This window comes from Taudactylus pleione, unplaced genomic scaffold, assembly GCF_031769625.1.
Source record: "Taudactylus pleione unplaced genomic scaffold, aTauple2 ptg000205l, whole genome shotgun sequence".
Lineage (NCBI taxonomy): Eukaryota > Metazoa > Chordata > Amphibia > Anura > Myobatrachidae > Taudactylus > Taudactylus pleione.
The window spans coordinates 5603250-5628390 of record NW_028284607.1 but is presented as its reverse complement, the minus strand read 5'-3'; the positions used below and the strand labels follow the sequence as shown (position 1 = coordinate 5628390).

At 43.8% G+C, this 25141-nt stretch overlaps 1 protein-coding gene across 3 annotated transcripts in view; it reads left to right on the top strand.

The window, feature by feature from the left end:
* Window positions 1-25141, top strand: part of SPECC1L (sperm antigen with calponin homology and coiled-coil domains 1 like) — a 76488-nt gene that overhangs the window by 28144 nt on the left and 23203 nt on the right. For 2 of the 3 annotated variants that reach the window (XM_088477873.1, XM_088477874.1), the window contains exons 3-6: window positions 2942-3089; window positions 4207-5789; window positions 5950-6157; window positions 14714-14787. In XM_088477873.1, coding sequence (XP_088333999.1) covers window positions 2942-3089; window positions 4207-5789; window positions 5950-6157; window positions 14714-14787 — 2013 coding nt within the window. Of the gene's footprint in view, window positions 1-2941; window positions 3090-4206; window positions 5790-5949; window positions 6158-14713; window positions 14788-19853; window positions 24304-25141 lie in introns of those variants that run through there. The other variant, XM_088477875.1, reaches the window with a different exon arrangement.

Genomic DNA, 25141 nt, shown 5'->3' with positions numbered 1-25141 from the left:
CTGCTATCTGACAAACTGTTGATTAGAAAAGTGTAATTTGTCCAGATACAAGAAGTATCTTTGTGGTGGTGTACTGATTGATTCCCTAACACTGTGGACCAAATGTAATAGTCTACGAGTTTTGGCAGATACAGAGATTTCTGCAATGTAGCTGCAAGATTTAAAGTGCCAATCTTTTTTATTTAAGTCACAACCATCACCGAAATTTTCGGCATTTGCTGCAATTTTTAAGCCGCATATCCACTTGCCAATTAAACAGAGCGATTGAACGATTATGACACTAATAGTGCAATATTGCCATAAAAAAACAATAGCATTTATTAGTACAAATTGCACTCACATTTAAACACAAAAAAAATCAGCATATATCACCATGTGGTAGTTCACTGGAAACAGGGCACAGTCAGGATATCCCTCAGAAGTTGGAACAGGTGGAGTCTTCTATAGTAGGTCCCGGAAACCTGCAATGGAGCTCCTACACAGGGTGTCCAGCGTTCAGGCACTGCCGGTGATGTATACTTTGCTTAACGCGTTTCAAACCATGAATGGTTCTTCCTCAGAAGTCTTCTGAGGTGATATATGCTGATTTTTTTTTGTGTTTAAATGTGAGTGCAATTTGTACTAATAAATGTTATTGTTTTTTTTTATGGCAATATTGCACTATTAGTTTCTCTCCTTTTTTGTATTGAGATATTAAGTATCTGGAAGGAACAAATTACTTCATGACCACACCAGTTGAAAAATAGAGACGCTTTCTTGTGAACTGACTTCAGAAATTTTGTCTTGAAGTCTAAAAGGAAGTGCTCCCTTTAGGTGTGGACTTGATTTTTATCTAAGCGCCAGTATAACACAATCTGTGTGTTTGGTAGGTATATTCACTTGAAATATTGATTTTGAGGTGGCGAAAGGACATTCAAAATCATGTGGCAGAAAGGCAATCCGTAACGTGGTCCAACATGGATGGTAAGAGATCTGGAGAGAGTACCATCCACATAGCTTGATGCTAGGGCCTCTACAGAAATATCTTTCTGTTACTCCAAGCGATGGAAGAAGCCACAATAAGGCGACTTCAGAGAATAACACTGAAAGAGGGATATGATAAGTAGGATGAGAACCAGGCTAGGGCAGTGTTATGAAGTCCTTGAGAAAGTAGTGTCATTATGAGAGGTGTCAAAAGCAGCAAAGAGATCATGGAGAATTAGAAGTATGTTATGGCCTTTAGATTTTTTTTCAATGCTGACTCTGGGCCTGATTCAGACCCGCTCGCTAGATGCGGCCGCTCGCTCCCAGTGTATGGAAATTCAGCTAAGAGACGTCAAGGCATCCGCTCGCACAGCAAGACACATGCACGCCCACTATGTCTTGGCGAGCGATCACTTTGTGTTTGCAGACTCCTACCAGCCTGTCTTTAGCCGCCCACTTGCATACGTCCTCTCCAGGAAGTATATGCAACCATCGGTACATTGGGTTCCATCGCATCTAACCGCAGCGCTTGCGGTTGACTGTACCCTACTGCGAGCACTTCAGTGTATAATTCAACCAGGTGACATGTACTATGACCCTGCCTGTTAATTATGCACTCCCCAGAAATGGCGTGGAAACACTCAGGCACGCCTGTGTCCGCAACTCCAGTCCCCCGTTGCTACTGCCCTGCTCCTGTTACCACCTACAAACTGCCTCTCCTGTCACTTATTCCACTGGGCTGTCTTTGCAGGGCGCGCGAGCGCATCCCGGTCGCTCGTACTAGTTTGCGCACGCGCACTGCGAACTATACGCATGTGCAACATCGCCAGCAACAAGCAAGCGCTTGCTAGCGAGCAGGTCTGAATCAGGTCCTCTGTGTAGTGTTGGGAAGGAAAGCCTGAGTGGAAAGTTTCCAGTAGGTCAGGTGTGGACAACCTGTTGCTCTCCTGGAGTTGTGAAACTACAAGGTCTAGCAGCATACTCTGCCAGCTATCAGTAAGGGGAGTGTAGGCAAGCCTCCCACAAGGCATGGCAGTTGAGAATTTGGTTGGTAAACTGAGAGTGTGTTTGGAATAAAGGGCCCCTATACTTTGTGCGATATTCACCTTGCGATGCGACTTGCGATCCGACCCCCGGCATATCGGGCGGTCCCCACACACAGGGATCGGGTGGCTGACTGTCCGATATTCTGGCTCCCCCACCTGCATAGCGCTGCATGGGATCGTACATCGCATCCCCAGATCAAGTGAACATATGCAGTAAGATCTGGAGGTGCGATGTACGACCCCACGGGAGCGTGTGTCATGCCCACACGCTGTACGATATAGCAGCGATATCGTACCAATCCGTTGGATCGGCTGCTATATTGCACCGTGTATGGGGCCTTTTAGAGTAATTACTGTATGCTTGAATAATGATGGAGAGAGAGATTACAGATGTTAAGCCTGGGATGAACATAGAAGACAGCAATCAGTTAAATGGTGAGGGTGTAGGGCTAAGTGGACAGGTGGTAGAGCTTGAGTAGAACAATAGTAGATCCTTTCTGATAATTTGTGGGATCAAAAAACTGTTTCCCATGAGAAAAGATTGAGCTCTGGAAGAGAATACCGCTTTAAACTTTATTTGGTATACTGGCCTTGCAGCGTCTTTAAAACATAAGGTGGCCATACACTGACCAACTTTCATCCAATCTTCCAACTAACCAACTGTCCAAAATTGAGGTTGTAAGCATGTCACAAATACCCCCATGCATAGCAGAAAGTCCATCTGATTCTGTGACAGACCATTCAGTTGGGAGGGGAAGTGCCCAACTTTCCCCCCCACAATGGAACTATAGTCAGACATGTTTGATTTCTGCCTTTAGGTGGACCTACTGTTTTTGGACGTTTGTTGTTTGCTATCACACACTGCATGATTATTCCCTGCCCCCCATCTCAGATACTGTATGATGATTGTCTCATCTTTTAATCACCTCCAGGCCAAAAGTAATGATGACCTCCTAGCTGGAGTGGGTGGTGGGCCACCCACGAGCAACGGTGTAAAGGTGAAAAAAACCAGTGCCATATCCAACCCCAGTTCTGGGCCAGCAATGAGTGGATCAGACGGCAGAGCCAGGAGCAGCGCAGGTAAGAATTTGTGTATTATAAGAACTACTTTAGACTAAAATATGCAATGTTTTGTTCACAAAGTTTAATATGCCCTTAAAAATAACATATTACAGATTTATCAGTCATTCAGTTTTTGGATTTTTTTGCACATATTTTGAGGAAAATCGAGAACTGCATAGTGGCAGTGTGTGATAGTCTTGTGTTGCGTTTGTCTCCTGTCTGTCAGTGTTCATTGTAACTTGATGCACTAAAATCTACTGCAACTATATCCAAAAGCTGTTGCAATTGACCACAGTGGTGTAGTAAGCTTGCAGTGAATGTTGACTATTATTGGCAAATGTGTGTTGCCTCTATTACAGATTTTATTTTTAGTTATGGTATCACTTTTTGCAGGACTCAATAATGGCTCTTTTTTTTTTTTTTTTGTTTGATTTCACAATTTTAATCACATCAGATACAACCACGACAAACTGGGCTTTCCCTGAAAAGGTTGCACCTAATGCAACTATGTCAGATCACCCATCGGCAGCTGCTGGAAGGTAAACTTCTGGCAGCCACCAAGCTCAGCACACCTGGTCTACCCCTCTTCCCCTTTGGGTCTCACACAATCTCCTCTTCCCGGCCTCGGTACATAAGCCAGGCATTCTTCCTACAGCGTGAGTTCAGGGGGCTACACTAATTTCCCACTGCCACAGTCACTGAATGCGATCGGTGTCAGTAGTGATGGCTGTCTGCAGGACCGCCCACACCCTACTGCTGGCTGCTCTTCAGAAATTATTTAATATTAGTCATTTTTAGGCATTAACCACTTGGCTTATATTTTTTTCCAAAAAATTATCTAATTTTTTTTTAATTAAATTATGTAAATATTAGCTATTTAAACCTGATTCAGCACAATTTTATTATCAAACCTTAAGAGTGAATTGTTAATACAATTATATTAAATCAGGTTTAAATAGCTATTATTTACATAATTTGATGATAAAAAAACAACAATTTTTGGCAAAATAATATTAGCCAGTTAAGTTATTAAGACCTAAAATGATTAATATTGATTAGTTTCATAGTGAAGTTAACACTACTTTCAAGTTGCTCTTCTCATTACCTATTACTGTGTTCTCCACTTTACCTACAGGCAGCAGTTCCAACACTAAGCGGAGTGGTTCATCTGGGGCCAAAGAAGCAGGATCATCTCGAGAGAGAGTGCGTGATCGTTCACGTCTAAATGCCAGTAAAAAAACGCAAGGTTCAGGTGTTGGCATAGGAGAGGCATCCGCCCCCACTAAACGATGTCGTGGTCGTGCAGAGTCGGATGTTCTTCATATGAGCAAATCCAAATCTGACAACCAGATCAATGATCGTGCTGCTCTAGAAGCCAAAGTGAAGGACCTTTTAAGTTTGGCCAAAAATAAAGATGGTGAGATTTTACTCCTACGTACAGAGTTAAGGGACATCAAGACGCAACTTGGACAGGATGTCTATGATAAGAGTCCTGAGGAAACACCTTTACTGCAATTACAAGAGCAGAATGCTGTGGTTCGAGAAGAGCTGCAACAATTGAAGAATGAGAACCGCATGCTGAAAGATCGTCTGAATGCGTTAGGCTTTTCATTGGGTCAGCAGTTAGATGTTACAGAGAAGCTGTATGGCTACCAAACCATGGATATAGCTGCTGGCAGCCATAGTGACTGTGGAGGAGGGACTTTAGCCTCATCTGTGGAGGGTTCTGCTCCTGGCTCGATGGAGGACCTCTTGAGTCAGGATGAGAGTACACTGACAGGAGAGAGGAGGAGTAGTTCCATGGATAATTTAGATAGTGAGTGCAGTGAAGTTTACCAGCCACTCACCTCAAGTGATGATGCTCTTGATGCTCCATCTTCATCCTCCGAGTCAGAAGGTCTTCCAAGTACTGATCGTTCCCGTAAAGGGAGTAGTGGAAATGTAAGTGAGGTGTCTGTAGCCTGTCTGACAGAGCGCATTCATCAGATGGAAGAGAACCAGCATAGCACAGCAGAGGAGCTACAGGCCACACTACAAGAACTGGCTGATCTGCAGCAGATCACGCAGGAGCTAAATAGTGAGAATGAGAGGTTGGGTGAAGAAAAGGTCATCTTGATGGACTCCCTTTGCCAGCAGAGCGATAAGCTGGAATTGTTCAGTCGTCAATTAGAGTATGCAAGAGCCCTTCTTGATGAGCATCATGTGTCATACTCTCTAGATGAGGATCTTAAGAGCAGCCGTTATTTAGATTTGGAGCAGAGATACATGGAATTGGCAGATAGTGGTCGTTTTGAGCGAGAGCAATTGTTGGGTGTCCAGCAACATTTGAGCAATACTCTAAAGATGGCAGAACAGGATAATAAGGAAGCACAGGAGGTAATCCGCGCGCTTAAAGAGCGCAACCACCACATGGATCGCATAGCCGAAGCTGAACAACTTGGAAAGCAGGCACTGGCAGCTACTCTAGAGGAATACAAGGCCTCCCTAAATGCTGAGCAGGCAGAATGTACACGTCTGAAAGGTCAGCTGGAACAGGAGAAGCAGAGAGTGGCAGAATTGTACTCCATACACAGCTCTGGGGATGCTTCTCATATACAGAACTTGCTTGACAGTTTACGTTCTGATAAAGAAAAAGCAGAATCTCTGGCAGGGAACCTGCAGGATGAATTGCTGCATGTACAAAGTGATCTCAGACGTATGCAAGATGCTTTTGACAAGGTGAGAAAGGAGTTGGATAAGTAGTAGAAAAACACATCACGTAAAACTAATGTGGCAAAGGAAGGAAAAGTTATCTGCAGATTAGTTTGGTAAAATGCTGCATAATGGTTATATTCGTCATTCTTTTTAATTATTTTTTGTGTTGTCAATGCTTTTTCAGCTGGAAGACAAATATCAAGCATTCCGTGAAGAGGCACAAAATCAGGTGTCAGAGTTGACTCTGGCACTAGATAAGGTGAGGAGTGAGCTGGAGGAAAAGGAGACTGAACGCAGCGATATGAAGGAGACCATATTTGAACTGGAGGATGAAGTTGAGCAGCACAGAGCTGTGAAACTACATGACAATCTCATCATATCCGATCTTGAAAGTAAGTGCTTTCTCAATTACTTCCAGCAGAGGTCAGTATGACACAGCCATGCTTCTGCTTAAGCCTGAAATAGGGACAACAGTGTGCTAACTTATCTGCATTCAGAAGATATTTTCTTGCCCTCAGCACTTTTAAAAATTCTGTTGTACTAGTTGGGCACACAGCCTTTTTTTAAAAGCAGCTGCTAACGTGTTTTAGCTTGATATTTAAAAAGGTAATGCTTTAAATAAAGCCCTTGAACTCTCTGGATGGTTAGAGGTTCCAGAAATATGACTCTGTTCCTATATTTCTAATGGAACACCTTTTACACCTTCAGGTTTCTAGGCAAACCGCGACCATTGTAATAAAAACATTGAAACCCACAAAAAATAGACCTGTAAATAACTACATTATGGATGACATAGAAGAGGATAGACTGAGCAGTATTTAGCATTTTTTTTAAAAAAAAAAGTTGTAATTACTAAAAAGGATAATGTGATGTTTTTACTGTTTACACCTTACACATTTTCTTTAGTATGCACAAACTTGTAAATGTTGGTGGTGCTTTACTGGGACGTCACCAAAGATGAGGCTTGGAATGGACTAAGAACAAAATTGGATACAGTCGTGCACATATCTTAGCACAGCTCTGCAATTTTAGAATTGTTGTTCTTATATATATATATATATATAGATATATAGATATATTTTATTTGTATTGTTTTTGCACATCGTAAATTTCCATTAATATCTCCCACACAAATGTCTACATTCGAATATTGATCACAAGAACAGACCGTATTTTCACACTTTAATTCCATGCACAACACAGAAACTGTGAGAGAGGTAAATTTAAGTTTTTATTATATTAAATTTGTCTATGCACTTTCTATCTGGTAAGTTGGGTCCTGCGAGCTGTTCTCATGGCAAACTCAGACTGCGAATTTCATTTGAAATCGAGTTCCAAACCCGCATTGTTTTTTCTGAGGAAATGTGCATTTTTTTTTGTGTGCACCACCCCTAAACAGGCGAAAAAGTAGGTCTGTATTTTAAGGTAACAATTTTGGGACTCCTGGTACACCCCTCCCAATGATTAATCATGCACTTAGATGGGTTCAAATAGCATAATACATGTCAGTTTTCAGGTAAATTTCTCTAAAAAGCTCAGTAATGGGTAAAATGATGTGGGACAGGTATGTAGAGGTGTATTGCTGGAAGAGGGGTTTTTAAACTTTCAGATGAGCTGTAAAAGTGTTTATTCCAACTTTTTGCAAAATTGTATAAAAACACAGAAAAATGACTATACATACATTTTTCTGTACACTTGCTTGCTATCATTTTTCAACTATTAGTAAAAAGCAATAATCTGCCATTTGACACCTTTTAAGAACCTCCAGTACTTTCCTTATGGCCACAACAGCCTTCTATATGGACATGCTATCTCAGTTGCCACTTTTTTGGGTCCAGGATGGTTTCCCCACTTTTTCATGCTCTTCTCCCAGGTAATTTTTTGTAGAGAAGTCACGCAACCTCACCGCGAGTACTGCATCGCATTCCTAATTGAACCTCGCATTTCTCGGGTGCGCGTATCACACAATGTATGCGAGTTTCATGGTACAAAATCACTTTTGCAAACTCGCTCCTAATTTAATTGTCACCAGTATTTCTTGAGTGCTTATTATTTTAGGTAACACAACTCATCTGCAATTTCCTTGAGCTGTTGACTTCAAGGAAATTGAAATGTATTTATATTAGTTACACGTTCTCATTGATTAAAAAGGAAATAAGTTTTATTTATTGTAAGCTGTCCCCGCTTGCCTAGATTCTACATTTTCTGGAAGATATGGTTGGTAATCAGTCTCAGAACAACCAAATTTTTAGATTTAAACCTGTTTATAAAAATGTGTCATTCTGTCAGTGTGTGCACAGTGAACTAAACATACACAGCAGCCCCCTTCCCCCAATATAACTGTCCGTAGCTCTGCGGGCACCCTTGAGGTTGACATAAGCTTGGGAGACCCAAGCCTATGGGAGGTTGGAAGGCAACATGGAGAACCTGAAAGAAAAGGGAAACACTGGAGGGGAGGGGAATAAATAGAAACACAGAAAAAAATCACAGAAACTAGTATTAAATAATCTGATCACTCGTGGATTAGATTTTTCAAACGGAACTAACAATTACCTTACAATGGTTTCGATCTGGCATAGTGAAGGCCCTTTCTGTTTGTGCATGGTCAGCTTAACCATTATTTAGTTTTAGAAATGTTAATTTAAGGAAGCATGAAATCAGAAGTCAAATGTACATTACAGTAAAGTAAGTGTACCAATAATAAACACAGATCTAGATAAGAATACAATTACTCCACGATAGCTGCTTAGTCAGCTGTGCTCGGGTTTGGCACCTTGTAGTCGTGGCTTCCCCCACTCCCCCTTTAATTTTTTTCCTCCTTACTCTACTTCATACAAGCAGGATGTTGGAGATTAATAACAAGTACACTTGTGGCAAAAATATTGACACCTTTGTGTGTGTTAAGCTCTCAATTTCCTCTTTACGTTAAAATGAACAGCAGTGTTTGGTCTCAACAGTTCTTTCCTGTTAATAATACAGAATCTTTGAATTTAATTAAGAATGTAATAATGTATAGATGCATCCTTTCTTACTGTTGCTTCAAGCATGTCAAATTGCCTCTCTTGGTGCGCCAGGTCCGGTGCGAATTGTCTGCGTTGAGTGTCTTATTGGTATAAATAAAACAACTGGCAGGAACAAAACTACATTCCTAACTTTCACTGATCAATTTGATGTGCAACATTTGTACATCTGTGTGCGACTGAATCTGTGTAAAAATACGATATGAGTTACCCCGGCTCTTCATCACGCGGAGTTCCGTTGTGCCTCATCTACGACTTTGTATGTGTGTAAAACCAGTTCCTGTGCCATGTTGCAGCCTAGCATCTCTGGGTCACTGTGAGTGGCCTTTCGCTGCATCAGCTATGCGACTAAGGGCCGTATTCAATTTCAGGCATTAAGTCCGGATCCGCGGTAATTTACTGCTGATGACGTCATTATCGCCTGTTTTTGTTTTACCCCGTATTCAATTTGAAAGACTTTCCGCCTGGGCGGAAAGTCAATGCAGTGTAATAGGCGGTAAAGTATCGCCTATGAATGGGAGGCGGTAAAAAGTGCAGAATTGGGGTTTTGGGGTGCAACGTTGCGGGAACCCCCGTGCAGCCTTCAGACAGTCCCCCAAAGGTAAACTGGCAAAATTAAAAAAAAAAAAAATACACTTAAGGGCACCCCAAAAATTTACTTTTAATTTGGGGTAAAAAAAAAAAAAATTTCGGGGGACAGTTAAAAACTGGCGAACTTGACTCTGGGGGTCCCTAAGTATGCCCCAGGTTTTTTTTTTTCATTGCAGATGCTTGCGGTAGGTGGGTTTTTCATGATTTTTTTTAAGTCACTTCAGCAGCTTTAAAATATACTGAACCCCATTTTCAAGTACCCCATTTTTGATGGGCATAGTTGTTTTGCCCTAAAAATAACTTCTAAATGCTCTTCTGCATCACCTTATTCAAGACGCATTTATGCACCTGCCGCGGCTATTAGAAACCCCGACTTCCTTCAGGAGTTAAAAAGAAGGGTCCTCTCCCCCCCTCCCGAGCACCACAGGCTTACGCTGAAGCCCGGGGCTCTTCCCCATATCCCTGGTTCGGTGGGTAATGGTGGGGGCCAAATAATGTAAAACTATTGTGTTTTACAGTGGAACTACAGGTGCCAGCATGCCTGCCATTTTGCACTTGTGGAACAACAGGTGCCAGCAGACATACGGCACCTGTAACTTCACTGTAAAATAAATAGTTAAAAAAAGACAAAACACACACACCATGACAGTATAACTTTATTACACATACCTACCATTCACACATACTTACCTATACCAGATGTCTGTCCCCTTGTCCAGTAGAATATCCTTAATGAATGGCTCTGCCCAAAAAATTTCATACTCTCCTATATCCTGGCGCTGGTCTCCGCAGTAATCCAGGAACTTGGCAAAACAAAAAACAATTTTACACAAACCACGCGACAGCTATCAGTATGTGTGTTGCCACACATACTGATAGCTCCCGAATGCCAGCTGACGGGACATGCATGGAGCTGGCACATCTCGTGAGCCAATCAGCGGCCGTGCTGACTGAAGAGCGGCCGCTGATTGGCTTCGGCTACTGACAGTTTCCACGTGGTGTGACGTGGTGCGGCCGCTCTACAGTTAGCATTCCCCGTTTTTGCCTACTTTCAAATTGAATACGGGGATACGCGGGCACGTGCACGATACTTTAACGCCTACAAGACCGTCGGCGTTAAGTCCGGGCCGCGTTAAATTATCGCGGCTCGGCTCAAATTGAATACGGGTCTAAGATGCAAATTTAAAGAAAATACGGTGTTACTAGTCCTTGAAGCATCTCAGTCGCGCAAGGCATCTTGCTCCATATGGTGTACGGTCAACCTCTAAATGCGGACACATCTGTATGTCCTTTTAAATCAGAAAATGAAAAGAAATGGCTTTGACAAAATTATTAACTTAGACTTGGCCTGGATGAGCTTCCAGCACCTCTTTACTGGCACACTGCTAGGGATGTAGTTATTAGACTGGCGGACGCAATGCCGCCGGTCTAAATCCCGACTGGACCTGCCTGACAAGGGACTTAAGATAGGCGTAGAAATGCCGAATGGTAAGTAGGACACTTAGCCCGGGGATGGGGGGGTTAGGTTTAGGGACCCCCAGGGGCACTTAAGGTTAGACACCCCCAGGGGAATGTTAGGGTTAGGCTAGGGTAAGGGAGAGTTAGGGTTAGGCAACCCCCTGGGAGGGTTAGGTTTAGGGTGCGCTTAGCTGCCGGTATTTAAATCCCATTCCCACTGCTATAGTTCTCCCCACGTTTTAAGGGTGCTTTCTCCCCATCTGTTGATTTCAACTCTACCCTCATGTATTCTATGATATTTACATCTGGACTCATTGAATACCTGCTTTAGCACAGTCCAGCTTCTTATCTAGGACCATTCCTGGGTGATTTCTGAACTGTTTGGGATCATCCTCCAGCTGTTTAGGTTTGTATTAGCAAGTATCAGGAGGGCTCTTTTTATGTTTCAACATTTTGGCCCTCCTGTCCCCTTCATTGAGTTGGCGATGAGTTCTGCGAGTTAAATTGAGTTGTCGTATGTTGTCCTTGAAGGTCATTTTGAATCTATGACTGAGGTGCTCTCTCCACCATTCGAACAGTTTAGTGCTGCAATTTGTATCTGGAGGTTTCAGTGTCATAGACCTTACACTTCCTGCTAGCATTACATATGGAGGAAATGGGAACATGAAGTTTCTGATTTGTAGCATTGTGGTTGTCAATGCTTGTCTACAATTTTATGTCTCCTACTCAGACCGCTTTCTAGCTTTTTGTCTTTTCTCCGTGCTCATTGTAAACACACTGTGATAGAGATCAAGATAATGAGTAATTTTCTCTATTGAAATTAGTGAGTTTTATGTTCCAGGCACAAGCAAAGTCACAAACTAAAGAAATGGTATACTGCGCTTGGGTACCCCTACTGAGACACAAATACAGTCACATATAGACATTTCTCAATAACCACATTATTCTCAATAAAAAATACAATTCATTACACATAAGCAGTCCTTTGCCCATTACAACTGAAGACCATTGCGGTTGCAAGGGATCGGCGGCTTGCGGGAGACTCGATCGCACTGCAATACAGCGCATTCCTGAGATGAGGGTGAGCCACCTCGCCAATGCCGCCTGGAGCTGCTAGTAAGAGGCAATCAGCATTGGACTGATATTACCCCCCAGGCTCCATTAAATTGAGGTGATAAGAAAGAGATGCTCCGTATGTATAATTGACATCCTTTTACTTTGACTGTGTGAGTAACGTGCAAATTCATGTTTTCCTTTTGAAGTGGATCGTATGCACTTTTTCTATATGCTTTGTGCACAGCTGAGATGCTGTTTTGGATACATATGATAATAGCACTGGACATATAAAACAGCATTTTTCTAGAAGCACACGCTTATAATCTTTATTTGCCTGAGTACACAGATGTGGTAATAAGAACTGCAATATTTGGGTCTTTTTTTGACTCATTTTGGACATTTCAGGCTGCGGATACTTTTTTTTTTTTTAGAAAGCTACATTTTTTTCCAATAGTCTGATCAACTCTTTCTTGTTTTCTTGTTCCTAGGAATATAATATATACTTTTTTTTATTATTAAGGCTTATGTACAATGAATTTTATTTTTTATTGATAATGTGGTTATTGAGAAATGTCTATATGTGACTGTATTAGTGTCTCAGTTGGGGTACCTAAGCACTGTATACCATTTCTTTAGTTTGCTGCTTGGGAGGTTGGCAAATACCTCTTTTTACTGCTGCATATGCATCTGATTCCTTGATTGAGGTAAAGGCCCCCATACATCAGCAATTGATTGCAGCAATCGTGCAATTTGCAATCGATTGTGTATAAAAATCTTTCCCTTTTTCAATCGATTGTAGAATTGCACGATTGCTGCAATCAATTGCTGATGTATGGGGGCCTTAAGTGCTGTTCTTGTATTTATACGAGCAAAGTCATCACAGGTGTGAGTTCAGTTCCAAAATTAAGGCGCGTCACTGCTTGAAAATTAGTTATTTCTAACTACTTCTAAAGTGTTGCAGTAATTTTGTCAGGCCATTTATGGATTTCTGTGTGGAATAAGTATAGTTTGTTCAATGTTGTTAATTTTTTAGGTTTTGTTCCACTACAAGCAAAATATATATCTGGATAACGAAATATTTTTAAGTTCAACAATTTTTTGTAAGCAATGATGCATTTTTAGAAGAAAAGAATGCACGCGTGCCAATATTTTTGGTCACCAATGTACATATTAAAAGTGTATATAAACCCATCCTCAGACTCATAGGAGGAATTATTTGAATACTGCTGCCCTGAAAAAATGACCTGTAATACTAAACTCTGCTAGAAAAATATATGAATGTGACTGGTTGCTATGGGATACAATTGCCCCCACACATTTTATGCTCACCAATAATAGGTTGTTTTTTCTCATGACTAGTGCGACCTGTAGTACTGACTGTCTTAAGATTTTTTAACATTAGACTGCACTGTGTGAATGGGCAAATAGTGTAACAGAATAAACGTTTGAGAAAAGGAATGTGCTTAAAATATAAAATTGTATCCAATGACTTTAGAACACTTGTTCTTCCCCACCACACAAAGCAAATGTAGATCTGCAGAAATCACACCACACAAAGCAAATGTAGATCTGCAGAAATCACACCACACAAAGCAAATGTAGATCTGCAGAAATCACACCACACAAAGCAAATGTAGATCTGCAGAAATCACACCACACAAAGCAAATGTAGATCTGCAGAAATCACACCACACAAAGCAAATGTAGATCTGCAGAAATCACACCACACAAAGCAAATGTAGATCTGCAGAAATCACACCGCACAAAGCAAATGTAGATCTGCAGAAATCACACCGCACAAAGCAAAGGTAGATCTGCAGAAATCACACCGCACAAAGCAAAGGTAGATCTGCAGAAATCACACCACACAAAGCAAAGGTAGATCTGCAGAAATCACACCACACAAAGCAAAGGTAGATCTGCAGAAATCACACCACACAAAGCAAATGTAGATCTGCAGAAATCACACCACACAAAGCAAATGTAGATCTGCAGAAATCACACCACACAAAGCAAAGGTAGATCTGCAGAAATCACACCACACAAAGCAAAGGTAGATCTGCAGAAATCACACCCCACAAAGCAAAGGTAGATCTGCAGAAATCACACCCCACAAAGCAAAGGTAGATCTGCAGAAATCACACCACACAAAGCAAAGGTAGATCTGCAGAAATCACACCCCACAAAGCAAATGTAGATCTGTAGAAATCACACCACACAAAGCAACTATCAAACTTGTCCAAGTTAGTGTTTCTAAAGTAGAGTGACAGGATATGTTTAATGACATGGTAACAAACTGTCCTGTCATGTACGTGCTCCATTGTCTGCCTGCCTCTAGCAACATTTGGCCAGAGGATGTGTAAAGGCAGTGCTTAACAGGAGAACACAGCTCACATGTAGCTATTAGATTAGATGTAAATATTTTTCTCATTTCCTTTTGCACGTTATGACTATAGTACAGTGGTTCTCAAACTCTGTCCTAAGGACACCACACAGGTCACATTTTCCAGGTCACCCAGCAAGTGCACAGGTGTAGTCATTACTCACTGACACATTTTAAAAGATCCACAGGTGGAGCTAATTATTTCACTTGTGATTCTGTGAGGAGACCTGGGAAACATGCACTGTTTGGGGTCCTGAGGACCGAGTTTACAAATCTGTGCTATAGTGTGTATATACGTCTAACCTCAAGGTTTGAACATTAGAACAACAGTAACTCACTACAACAGTACAGGCCTAGATCTTTCTATTACTAACCTAATTAATGTGTGTGTGTGTGTGTGTGTCCCACACTTCTCAATCAAATTCCTCTTCATATTTTAGATACTGTAAAGAAGCTACAGGACCAGAAACATGACATGGAGCGTGAGATCAAAATATTAAATCGCAAGTTGCGGGTAAGAGCTCCCCCTCTATATAGATAGGTGTGTCCTTATACATCTTTGCTGTGGTCTCAGTAAAAACAATCCTCTCTGAACGTCAAGGCCCCGTGAGCCTCTGCTAGCGGCCGGGAGTCTTTTTTTTTCTACTTCTCTTTTGCAGAAAATGCACCTTAGTCGCAATGCGATGCACCAGCAGACTCTGCAGATTTATCTGATATGCGACACTTATCTGTCTCTGACTGACTCTCTGAATATGTATACGAAGTTATACAATGTAGCAGCCACAGCTTTTTTTCATTCCGAGTTCCATTGTGGTTCATAGTCAGACTCCCACAGAGATGGAGGTGTTGCATCAAATTAATCGGCACAGTCTGCGTGTGCGTCCTAGTCACATCGCATTGCATTTGAGGCAAAAAACGATGCCCAATGTTAGCAGAGTAGCATGGGACCTGGTAGCTCACACCAGGCAAGTTGCGGTGTGTGGCGTATTGAGGCCAGATGCATGAGGATACACCAGTATGTGTGTGTGTGTGTGTAATAAATAAATAAATATATATATATATTTTTTTATTTTTTTTCAAGGTCCAAAGGTCTCCACAGGGATACATTGGGGTGTAGGTGGGACCTGGAGGACCGGACACCAAAGCTTTTCAATCCCAGGATGCTCCGGTCCTTCCCCTCATACCCCCCCACATCCTGAGGGCGCCTCAGTTTCGTTGGTGTCTGGCAGGAGCTGGACCACCATTCTAACAGAGTGCTGCATTAAGCAGCCCAAGCTTTAATTTTATGATTTAATTTACTTTTTTCTTTTTTTACAAAAGGGTGAGCAGCACCAGACTGTCGTCCGGACATCACCCCACCTCATCACCCATCCACGGTGCTTTGACACCAAGCCTGTGCTTGGTACTCCCGGCGGGGCTCAGAGGAGGACTAGCTAGCAGGGTCACCGGACCCCAGACTGCAGCCTGGAATACAGGGGATGGGTAAGGCGGAACCCCGTTCGGGGGACCCGCGTCTTAGTGCAGTCTTGCCTCCGGTCTCTGGAGACGCTGATGTGGACACTGGCTCGCCCACTACTCCACTGGACCACCGGGGCAGGGCCGTTTCTAGGGGCAGGCGACCCGTGCAATCGCACGGGGCGCGCTGCCTCCTACCCCTGCTGTAGAAACAGCATGTTAACTGCCGGGCGCCCGCTGAGATTCAGTTACCAGCGGGCGCCCGGCAGAGCAGAGCAGCCGGAGACGGAGGCTCCGGCTTCCGGCTCCCACAATGTGCACTATGGGAGGACGTCATGACGTCTTTCCCATAGTGCAGAGAGAGGAGCAGCCGAGCGGAGCGGACGCCAGAGCTGGGGCCAGAGCGGGGCTGAAGGTAAGTGTTACTGTTTTTTTTTTTTTGTGTGTGTGTGCAGGCAGCCTGGACAATACTTGGGGGGAGCCACCACTACTGGGGGCACCTGGGCACAGCTACTAGGGACATTACTCTCTGGAGGCACTTCTACTGGGGTTATTGCTTAGGAGGCACCACTACTGGGTGCATTACTCAGGGGCCAGGGGCACTTCTACTGGGGGCATTAATACTGGGGAATTTATAAAGGGGACACTAGTACAGGGGGCATTACTATTGGGGGCAATACAACTGGGGACACTACTACTGGGGCACTACAACAGGAACCATTACTATTGGGGGCATTACTGATGGGGGCATGACTACAGGGGACATGACTACAGGGGGCACTGCATAAGTTACACTACCACTGTGGGCACTGCATAAGGGGCATAAATACAGGGGACACTGCATATGGGGACAACTACAGGGGGCACTGCATAATGGGCACTTTTGCCTGAGAGCCAGTGGGGGGGAAGCCTAAGACCTGTCGGGATGGAATGGCAATGGAGGGGGCTGGAATGGTAAGGGAGGGGGCTGGAATGGTAAGGGAGGGGGCTGGAATGGTAAGGGAGGGGGCTGGAATGGTAAGGGAGGGGGCTGGAATGGTAAGGGAGGGGAGAGAATGGTAAGGGAGGGTAGAGAATGGTAAGGGAGGGGGCTGGAATGGTAAGGGAGGGGGCTGGAATGAAGTGTGTATTATGTGAATCATGTTTTTTCAATGTGTTTTATGTGGTTCTGGATTTAATAATGTATTTGAGGTGGATGTGGTTTTAAAACGTATGTGCCTCTGGCTTTTCCAATATATTTTATGTGGAAGTGGTTTGTTGCAGTGTATTTTATGTGGATCTGGCTGGGCTCGCTCCCAACGCGACTAAAACCGGGTGTGATGCAAGGTCATACTTCTGCAAATGTCACACCACAGGCATGCACACAGAAATGCGGCGTGGACTTGTGACAGCTAGGCCACACCCCATTTTTTGAGCGCGCGCCTCCGGCGCGCGCATGCTGTCTATCTTTTATTTAGCTACATATATTTTTCAGCGCTTTGCCTCTGACAGGTTAGACACCCTTGTACTCAGTAGTCACGGTGACTGTCATTCTGTGGTCTTTCTAGATCACGCTCCCTTACTGTGATACCACACCCCCTCATGATGACGCCACGCCCACTCCACAATATTACTGCTTCGAGGGGGGGGGGGGCGCATTTTGACTGCTCGCACTGGGAGCCTCAGACCCTAGAAACTGCCCTGCACCGGGGCATAACAATACTGGCGCAGAGGCATGTAGTAAACTCCAGGGGACCCGGTGATAAACGTCATTCAGGGAATAAGGTGCTCTCCCTGCAGCCCCTCTCCTTGTTCAGGGCGCTTCCACTGCGGTCTTGGGTTTCCTTGAGCAGCTCTTCCATCACCCTCTGCACCCTCAGAGACGCGTGGCAGCCATTTTAGGCATACCAGGTCACCGGAAAATGCTGGGTCCAGTCTCCCTGTATACCTCTCCCATGGGCCAGGTTATACAGTGCTATATCCTACCAGCCACTGAGGTCTGTGTAGTTGATTTTAATGCCAATTGCAGACATGTAATGTTTTTTTCTTTCTTTCTGCGTTTGTATGTGACTTGTGCTAGCTTTAATCTCTGATTTCTATATGGTCAGTTTATACCTGTCCCTTTTTTATACTATACCCTGACATACTAAGGTATTGGGGGTTCGGGGGGCGTGGCCAGGACGAGCTAGGTGAAGGAGGCTGATTTTACAGCTCCTAGGCCCAAATATCCGGAATCATCATCCTGCTCCCTCTGACTGGGCTCCCACTTTGGCAAATTGTGGATTACTTACCTCTCCAAGCTCCTGCAGTCCCTCGGTCTGTGAATTCCTTCTGGTTGCTGTGAAGTGAGAGCAGTTACTTTCTTCCTGCAGCGTCTCTTCATCGCGGGCGCCATTTTGGATTCGGGTGCGGCGGCTGCTGCAGCTCCTGGCTCAAGCGCTGACTCCATTACCCTCTGGTATGAAGTCCTGGGCGGGCGTGTAGTTGAAGGACCCTGCTCTGATCAGTCCATGACACTCTGTGGGCTTCTGTGGACATGCGACTCCCGGGCCTGGCCGCCATCTTGTGCCTGGATATCTGCTGTTGCTCCTGTTTGCTTTGCTGGAACTCTGTGCACGCCGGACAGTGCTCTCAGTAGTTACAGAGGTGGATAAGTCTCTCCTGATGGTGTGTAGATTGATGGTGATCCTTGTGAATCCGCAGTTTCTGAACCTTGCCACCATTATGTAACAGAATCCACAGAAGAGGTCCAAAGTTGCACTGATTTTATTTTGAAGTGTTAATCTGTGGCAACAGGTGCTTGCAGGCTGAAGGTGGACTTTCTGCTGGCTATCCTGAGTATCCTGGATTGCAGTGTCTGTTGTTTTTGTACATCTCCAGTGAAGTATTGTATTATACTGTTATCCGATTTTCTGATACTTACCTGCTTTTACGATTATCTCCTGAGATGGCTATGCCTTCTATAAATAATATGGAACTTCTCCTTAAAGCCATCGTCAACTCTGAAGAGAGGCTCGTGGTTCAGGTGGAGAAATTGAACTATGAGTTATCTCTTTCATGTTATGATTTATCACACTCTGAAGTTCAGAATACTGAAATGGAGGCCTGTGATCACGAATTGGAGTGTGGTGATTTTTCAGGTTCAGTTTGCCTAACCACTTTCAAGCCTCAGACACCAGTTGTTGTCAATATTGAGTGTTTCGCTAGTACCCAATTTTCTCTCTCTCTACCTAAATGTGTGGTCCTCACTTTACCTGCAAAAAAGCAATCCCTGGACTTATCTTCCTTTGAGATTAAGTTTTCCTTCAAGTTTAACAATCTCTCTATTCCTGGATACTTTGATTTTTCAGTGACTCCTCAAGAAGTCTGGCATATATTCCTATTGGCTGTGATGGAGTGTTGTGATTTGCCATTACATTTCTTTATTATTTTGCAAGAATCTGAGGCTTGGCCTGATTAGTGCTCCGCAGTTTAATATATTTGTCGCAATTTTGATGCCTTTTCAGTAGAGTTTTAATTTTTCTGCACTGCCATACAAATATATATTCGGATGTTTCAAATGTTCATATTTCTCCTGTTACAATTGTACCTTATTTAGGTTCACTGTGGGAGGAATTATTTTTTTATTTTATTTTTTATTTTTTTTTATGCCTGGGAGCCGGTTTATTGCTGATGTAGGTCACTTAAGTCTATTGCCCCTGTCAATTATCCTGTGCAAGTTATGTGTATATGTATGTGCATATATGTATGTGTATATATATATATATATATATATATATATATATATATTATGTGTTTTATTTGGGCTGGGAGGTGGTAGGGGTTATATTTCTGATATATAAGTACTCTTTATATCCTTGTCTTTGGTCTCCTTGCTGAGGGGGAAGGGGTTTCGATTTAACTATTTTGGAGGCCTGTTGCGAGCTGGGGTTCCACTAGCTTAAGGCCATCTAGTCTATTGCCCCTGTTTTATTTTATTTTATTTTTTTTAAGTATTGAGGGGGGTGGGGGGATTTTGGTATTTAGAAAGGTTAGATTAGTTAGTAATGGGATAGGGGATTAGGGGATCCAGGTATACCTCGTTTGGGGTTAGGTCATACAGGGTGGGGGGTTTTAGGGAGGTTTGATTTGGGATTTTCTGGAGGGGTTATGTAATATTTAAGTTTGTTTACATTTATATGTTGGCAGGCATGGAAGTGTTTATCCTTTTTTTTTTTTTTCTTTTAAAGTTTACTGTATATTTTATTTTGATATGTGATATCTTTGAACACTATATACTGTCTCGATAGTATGTCTGTTTTATATAGGCTATCCCATATAGTTTTTGATTACGTGGACCCAGATGGCGCCTATGGGTCCGCGTTACATTATCCGTAACATTTGGAGATAGTTATGGTCTATATTTTTGTTAGCTATCATGATCTGTTATTTCCATTCTTATCACTATATCTGGCTATTCTTATGTGATCTAAATTGTATGCCTGCCGATACTATTAGATTGCAATTTTTGTTAATTTGTTTGGGTGTGTTTAATATAAAATCAATAAAAATTATTAGATTCAAAAAAAGGTATTGGGGGTTCATTGTACTTCACATCTGCTATTTAAGAGTGAGGACTATCACATACTATATAGCACACTACACTGCGCCATATATACCGTGGTTGCACACTACATTGTGCCATATTACACATACTGCAAGGTGTTCATTGCACTGTATCTGTCTGTGTATGTATTATTCTTGTGACTATGTCTGGCAGTGGAAAGAATAACTAGCAGCCTGATGCTGCTCCTCCTACTCTGATAGCCTGTAAGTCCTACACTGCGGGCTTAGCCACAGAGAACCTCATTCAGGATGGTCTCTGTATTAATTGTTGCACAGCCCCAGGTCCATCAGCCCCGGGGTGTCTCCCTCAGGACCCATCTTGGGCTGCCTTATCACAAATGCTGGCAAAACTTGTGGACCAAGTATCAGTCCCCATGGTAGCTCCACCTATGGGATGGCCACAGCAGGTACCCCCTGCAAATCCTTTGCCTCCCCCATGGATAGACGTGCTGTCTACCTTAGTACAGACTTTGGCTAATATCTCTACGGTTTTTCAGCAAATGCTGCAACAAAATAAACCTTTACCTACTAAGCCTACTAACTGTTTTTATGATATCTTCTCAATTCACACAGTGATCTACTTCTGAGATCTCATCTGGGGAGGCTGAAGATGCAGATCTCTCTCACTCACTTAGAAGAGGAGGAGCCACCCTCTAAATTAAATATACCTGCTCTTGTGAGAGCTGTTAAAACTATTCTATAAATAGAAGAGGATGAACCTGCTCCTAAGAAAAAACATGCACTTTTTAAGAGACAAAAGGTTGTTTTACCAGAGTTTCCTCACTCTGACCATCTATCCGATCATATGAGTGAAGCTTGGAAAATGCTCGGTAAAAGGTTTCAAATTTGAAAAACGGTTCAGTCCCTTTTACCTGCTTCCAGCTACTGATTGTACTAAATGGGAAGTTCCTCAAATGATGGATTCTCATGTAACAAGTCTGGTTAAAAATGCCACCTTGCCCATTCATACAACCTTGAAGGAGACCACAGATAGACGTATAGAAGCTTCTCATGAATCCATATACTATCTTACAGGAGCTATTACTCGTCCTGCTAGGGCTACGGCCTGGGTGGCAAAAGCCATTGAGAGTTGGGCAGAGGCCCTAGAAGAGACTTTTCCCCCTGATGCTTTAAGGGAACAACTGTCCTACATATCTCACATTAGCGATGCAGCCTCCTACTTAGGTGAAGCGGTAATGGATGGATCCAGGATATCTGCCACTTCGGCCGTATTCTTTGGCTACGTTTCCTGGAAAGCAGAATCAGAATCAAAACTGGCTCTAGAATCTCTGCCTTATGCAGGAGACATCCTATTTGGTCCAGAATTGGATAAAATTTTGACTACTTTGGCACCTAACAAGACGGCGTTCCTGCCCACTGCATATAATACAAAGCCGCGGACGTCATCCTTTCGGTCCTATTTGCTTTCAAGACAAAGCCAAGGGTCAGTCCTTTAAACGGCAACAGACATCAGCCAAGGCTTCCAAGCCTAGGGCCAAACCAGCCTGGGCTACTAGACATCCACCTGCCAAGTCTGAGGACAAGCCTGCCCAAGTTTGGCATCAAACCACGTCAGATGCCTGGGTAAAAAAATTGGTCTCCACGGATACGCCCTCTCCTTCCTGAGGTGACCCCCCCAACACTTCTTTTGCACAGGACTTCCATCGGACTCGTCCAAGGCCCTGCTGCTCCAAAAAGCCATTCAGGCCTTACTGATTTCAGGAGTAAGAATTCCGGTCCCCTCCTCACAACAAGGCAAGGGCTATTATTCTACCCTATTCTTAGTTCAGAAGCCCAACGGGTCTCATCAGCCTATCCTCAACCTCAATTCTCTGAACAAGTTTATCAGTGCCCAGGTTTCATATGGAAACCCTCCGCTCTATCATCCTAGTTATGGACCCTTGGGATTTTATGGTGTCTCTGGACATTCAAGACACTTACCCTATATGTACCTATAGCACCTTCTCATCAACAATATCTCCGGTTTGCTATGCTATAGCAGCATTACCAATTTCAGGCTCTGCCGTTTAGCTTCTCAATGTCCCCTCGGGTCTTACCAAGAACATGGCAGTAATGGCAGTCTCTCTTCGTCGTCAAAGGATCAGACTGCTCCCATACCTGGACGATCTCTTGCTGTTGGCCAGCTCCCCAGAGACACTTCACCGCCATTTCCAGGTAACCATTGCCTTTCTACAGATGCACGGTTGGCTGATCATCTGGAAAAAGTCTTCCCTGACACCCTCTTAAAGGATGGTACATTCGGGAGCCCTCCTGGACTCTCAAGTTCAGAGAATCTCGCTAAAAACGGACAAGATTTCAGCACTGCAGCACAGGCCATGCAGACTGCTCCACAATCGCAGAGTGTCGATTCACTCTGCAATGCAGGCCTTGGGATCATTGGTGTCCACATTCGACATGGTGGAATTTGCCAAGTTTCACTCCAGGCCACTACAAAACCTGATCCTCTCCAGGTGGAACAGGTTAACCCATCTACTCCGATCACAGACGATTAACCTCCCCCCAGAGGTTCGCCTGTCCCTAGTCTGGGGGCTACAGACTTCCCATTTGAATAAGTGTCGTTCATCAATTTTGGATCCCGGACTGGGCTCTCCTCACCACGGATGCAAGCCTCGAGGGTGGGTCGCAGTAACCAGCCAGCACTCCTTCCAGGGCCCATGTGGCCCAGTCAAGGCAGGGCTGCCAATCAATATCCTGGAACTTCGGGTCATCTACAGAGCTCTCACTCGGGCCCAGAATATTCTGAAAAACAGGCCAGTACAAGTACAGTCCAACAATGCCACGGTTTTGGCCTACCTCAGTCACCAAGGGAGCACTCAGTTAGTCAGCAATGACAGAAGTGTCCCACATTCTCTCATGGGCCGAAAGCAATCTCCCAGCCATCCCGCAGTGTTCATCCCGGGGATTCTCAATTGGGAAGCGGATTTCCTCAGCCGTCACGACGTGCACGCAGGAGAATGGTCTCTACATCCAGAAGTCTTTCAGCTTCTGGTGGAAAAATGAGGTCTTCCAGAAGTGGATCTCATGGCCTCAAGACACAACAAACTTCCAGTTTATGGAGCCAGAACAAAAGACCCCGCTGCGGCCTTCAGAGCCGCCTTGTCTGTAAAATGGAACTTCCAGTTGGCATATCTCTTCCCTCCAATATCCCTTCTTCCTCGAGTGCTTCGGAAGTTCAGACAGGAGGGGACACAGTCCTGTTGATAGCTCCGGCTTGGCCCAGACGTCATTGGTACTCCGATCTTCACAGGCCCGCCATAGACATTCCCCTTCAACTTCCTCTTACGAGTACCAAAAAAAGTCTGGCCAGATGGATTCGCATGGCTATCTCACAGGCTTACACGCAGACTGGCCTTCCTGTGCCGGCTACAGTCTCTGCTCATTCTACTCGCTCAGTGGGTCCCTCGTGGGCAGCCCGACATGGCGCCTCAGCTGAACAGCTATGCAAGGCGATCAACTGGTCGTCTGTCCACACCTTTCTTAGGTTTTTATGCCTTTGATACATTTTGAATCTCAGGATGCTTCCTTTTGTGCGTAGGGTTCTCGCCTCAGCTCCGTAGCATTCCCCTCTCACCTCAGGAGTGTTCCCGCCCTTAAACAACTGCTTTGGGACATCCTTAATGTCTCCCTGTGGTATGGTAAAACTTATCTTCGTTAACTTTTTCTTCGAAGTCCATAGGGTCCACAGGACACCCGCCTTGACGCACCTGGCTTCTATGGTCTTCTCCTCTTGGTCACATGTTTCCTTCTCTGCGTGATAGTGTGATTCCTCAGTGCACCAGTCTAACTTCTCTCCTGTCCTGCCTTGGGCTTGTTTACAAAACTAAAGTGCCCTCAGGCTGTGGACGGGATATAGGAGGAAGGACCGGAGCATCCTGGGATTGAAAAGCTTTGCTGTTGGTGTCCGGTCCCACTAACACCTCAATGTCTCCCTGTGGACCCTATGGACTTCGAAGAAAGAGAGTTAACAAAGGTAAGTTTCTTTTTTTTTTTTACTTTCATCCGTGCCTGTTTTTAGCAATGTCATCTGAGTGTTTGTCCTATTTAATTATTTTAGTTATTATCACGTCTTTTACGCCTTCCATATGATTAACTAATTGGTGGTGTTTTCTGTTGAAAATTAAAATGTATGTGTCTCTCTATATACATCAATCAGCCATAACATTAAAACCACTGACATATGAAGTTTTTGATTATTCCGTTTCAATGGCACCTGTCAAGGGGTGGGATATATTAGGCAGCAAATAAACAGTCCATTTTTTAAGTTGATGTGTTGAAAGTGGGACAAATGGGCGGTCATAAGCACCTGAGTGACTTTTATAAGTGCCAAATTGTGATGGCTAGACGACTGGGTCAGGCCATCTCCAAACTGGCAGGTCTTGTGGGGTGTTCCCGCTATACAGTGGTTAATACCTACAAAAAGTAGTCCAAGGAAGGACAAGCGGTGAACCAGCGGCAGGGTTATGGGCTCCCAAGGCTCATTGATGCAGGTGGATAGTCAAGGCTAGCCTGTCTGGTCCTATTCCATAGAAGGGCTACTGTAGCACAAATTGCTGAAAAAGTTAATGAGAGAGAGATGTCAGAACACACAGTGCATCACAGCTTGCTGCGTAGCCGCAGACCAGTCGTAGAGTGCTCGTGCTGACCCCTGGCAAAAACGTATGTTTGTGTGTATGTGTATACGTATATACATATGTGTGTACACACAGAGACACATGTATGATTTTCAACAGCAGTCTCCACCAGTTAGGACAAGTATAAAATGATGTTCGATTCCAAGCTAAGCATCTTCTTTCTGCTGGGCATCCCAG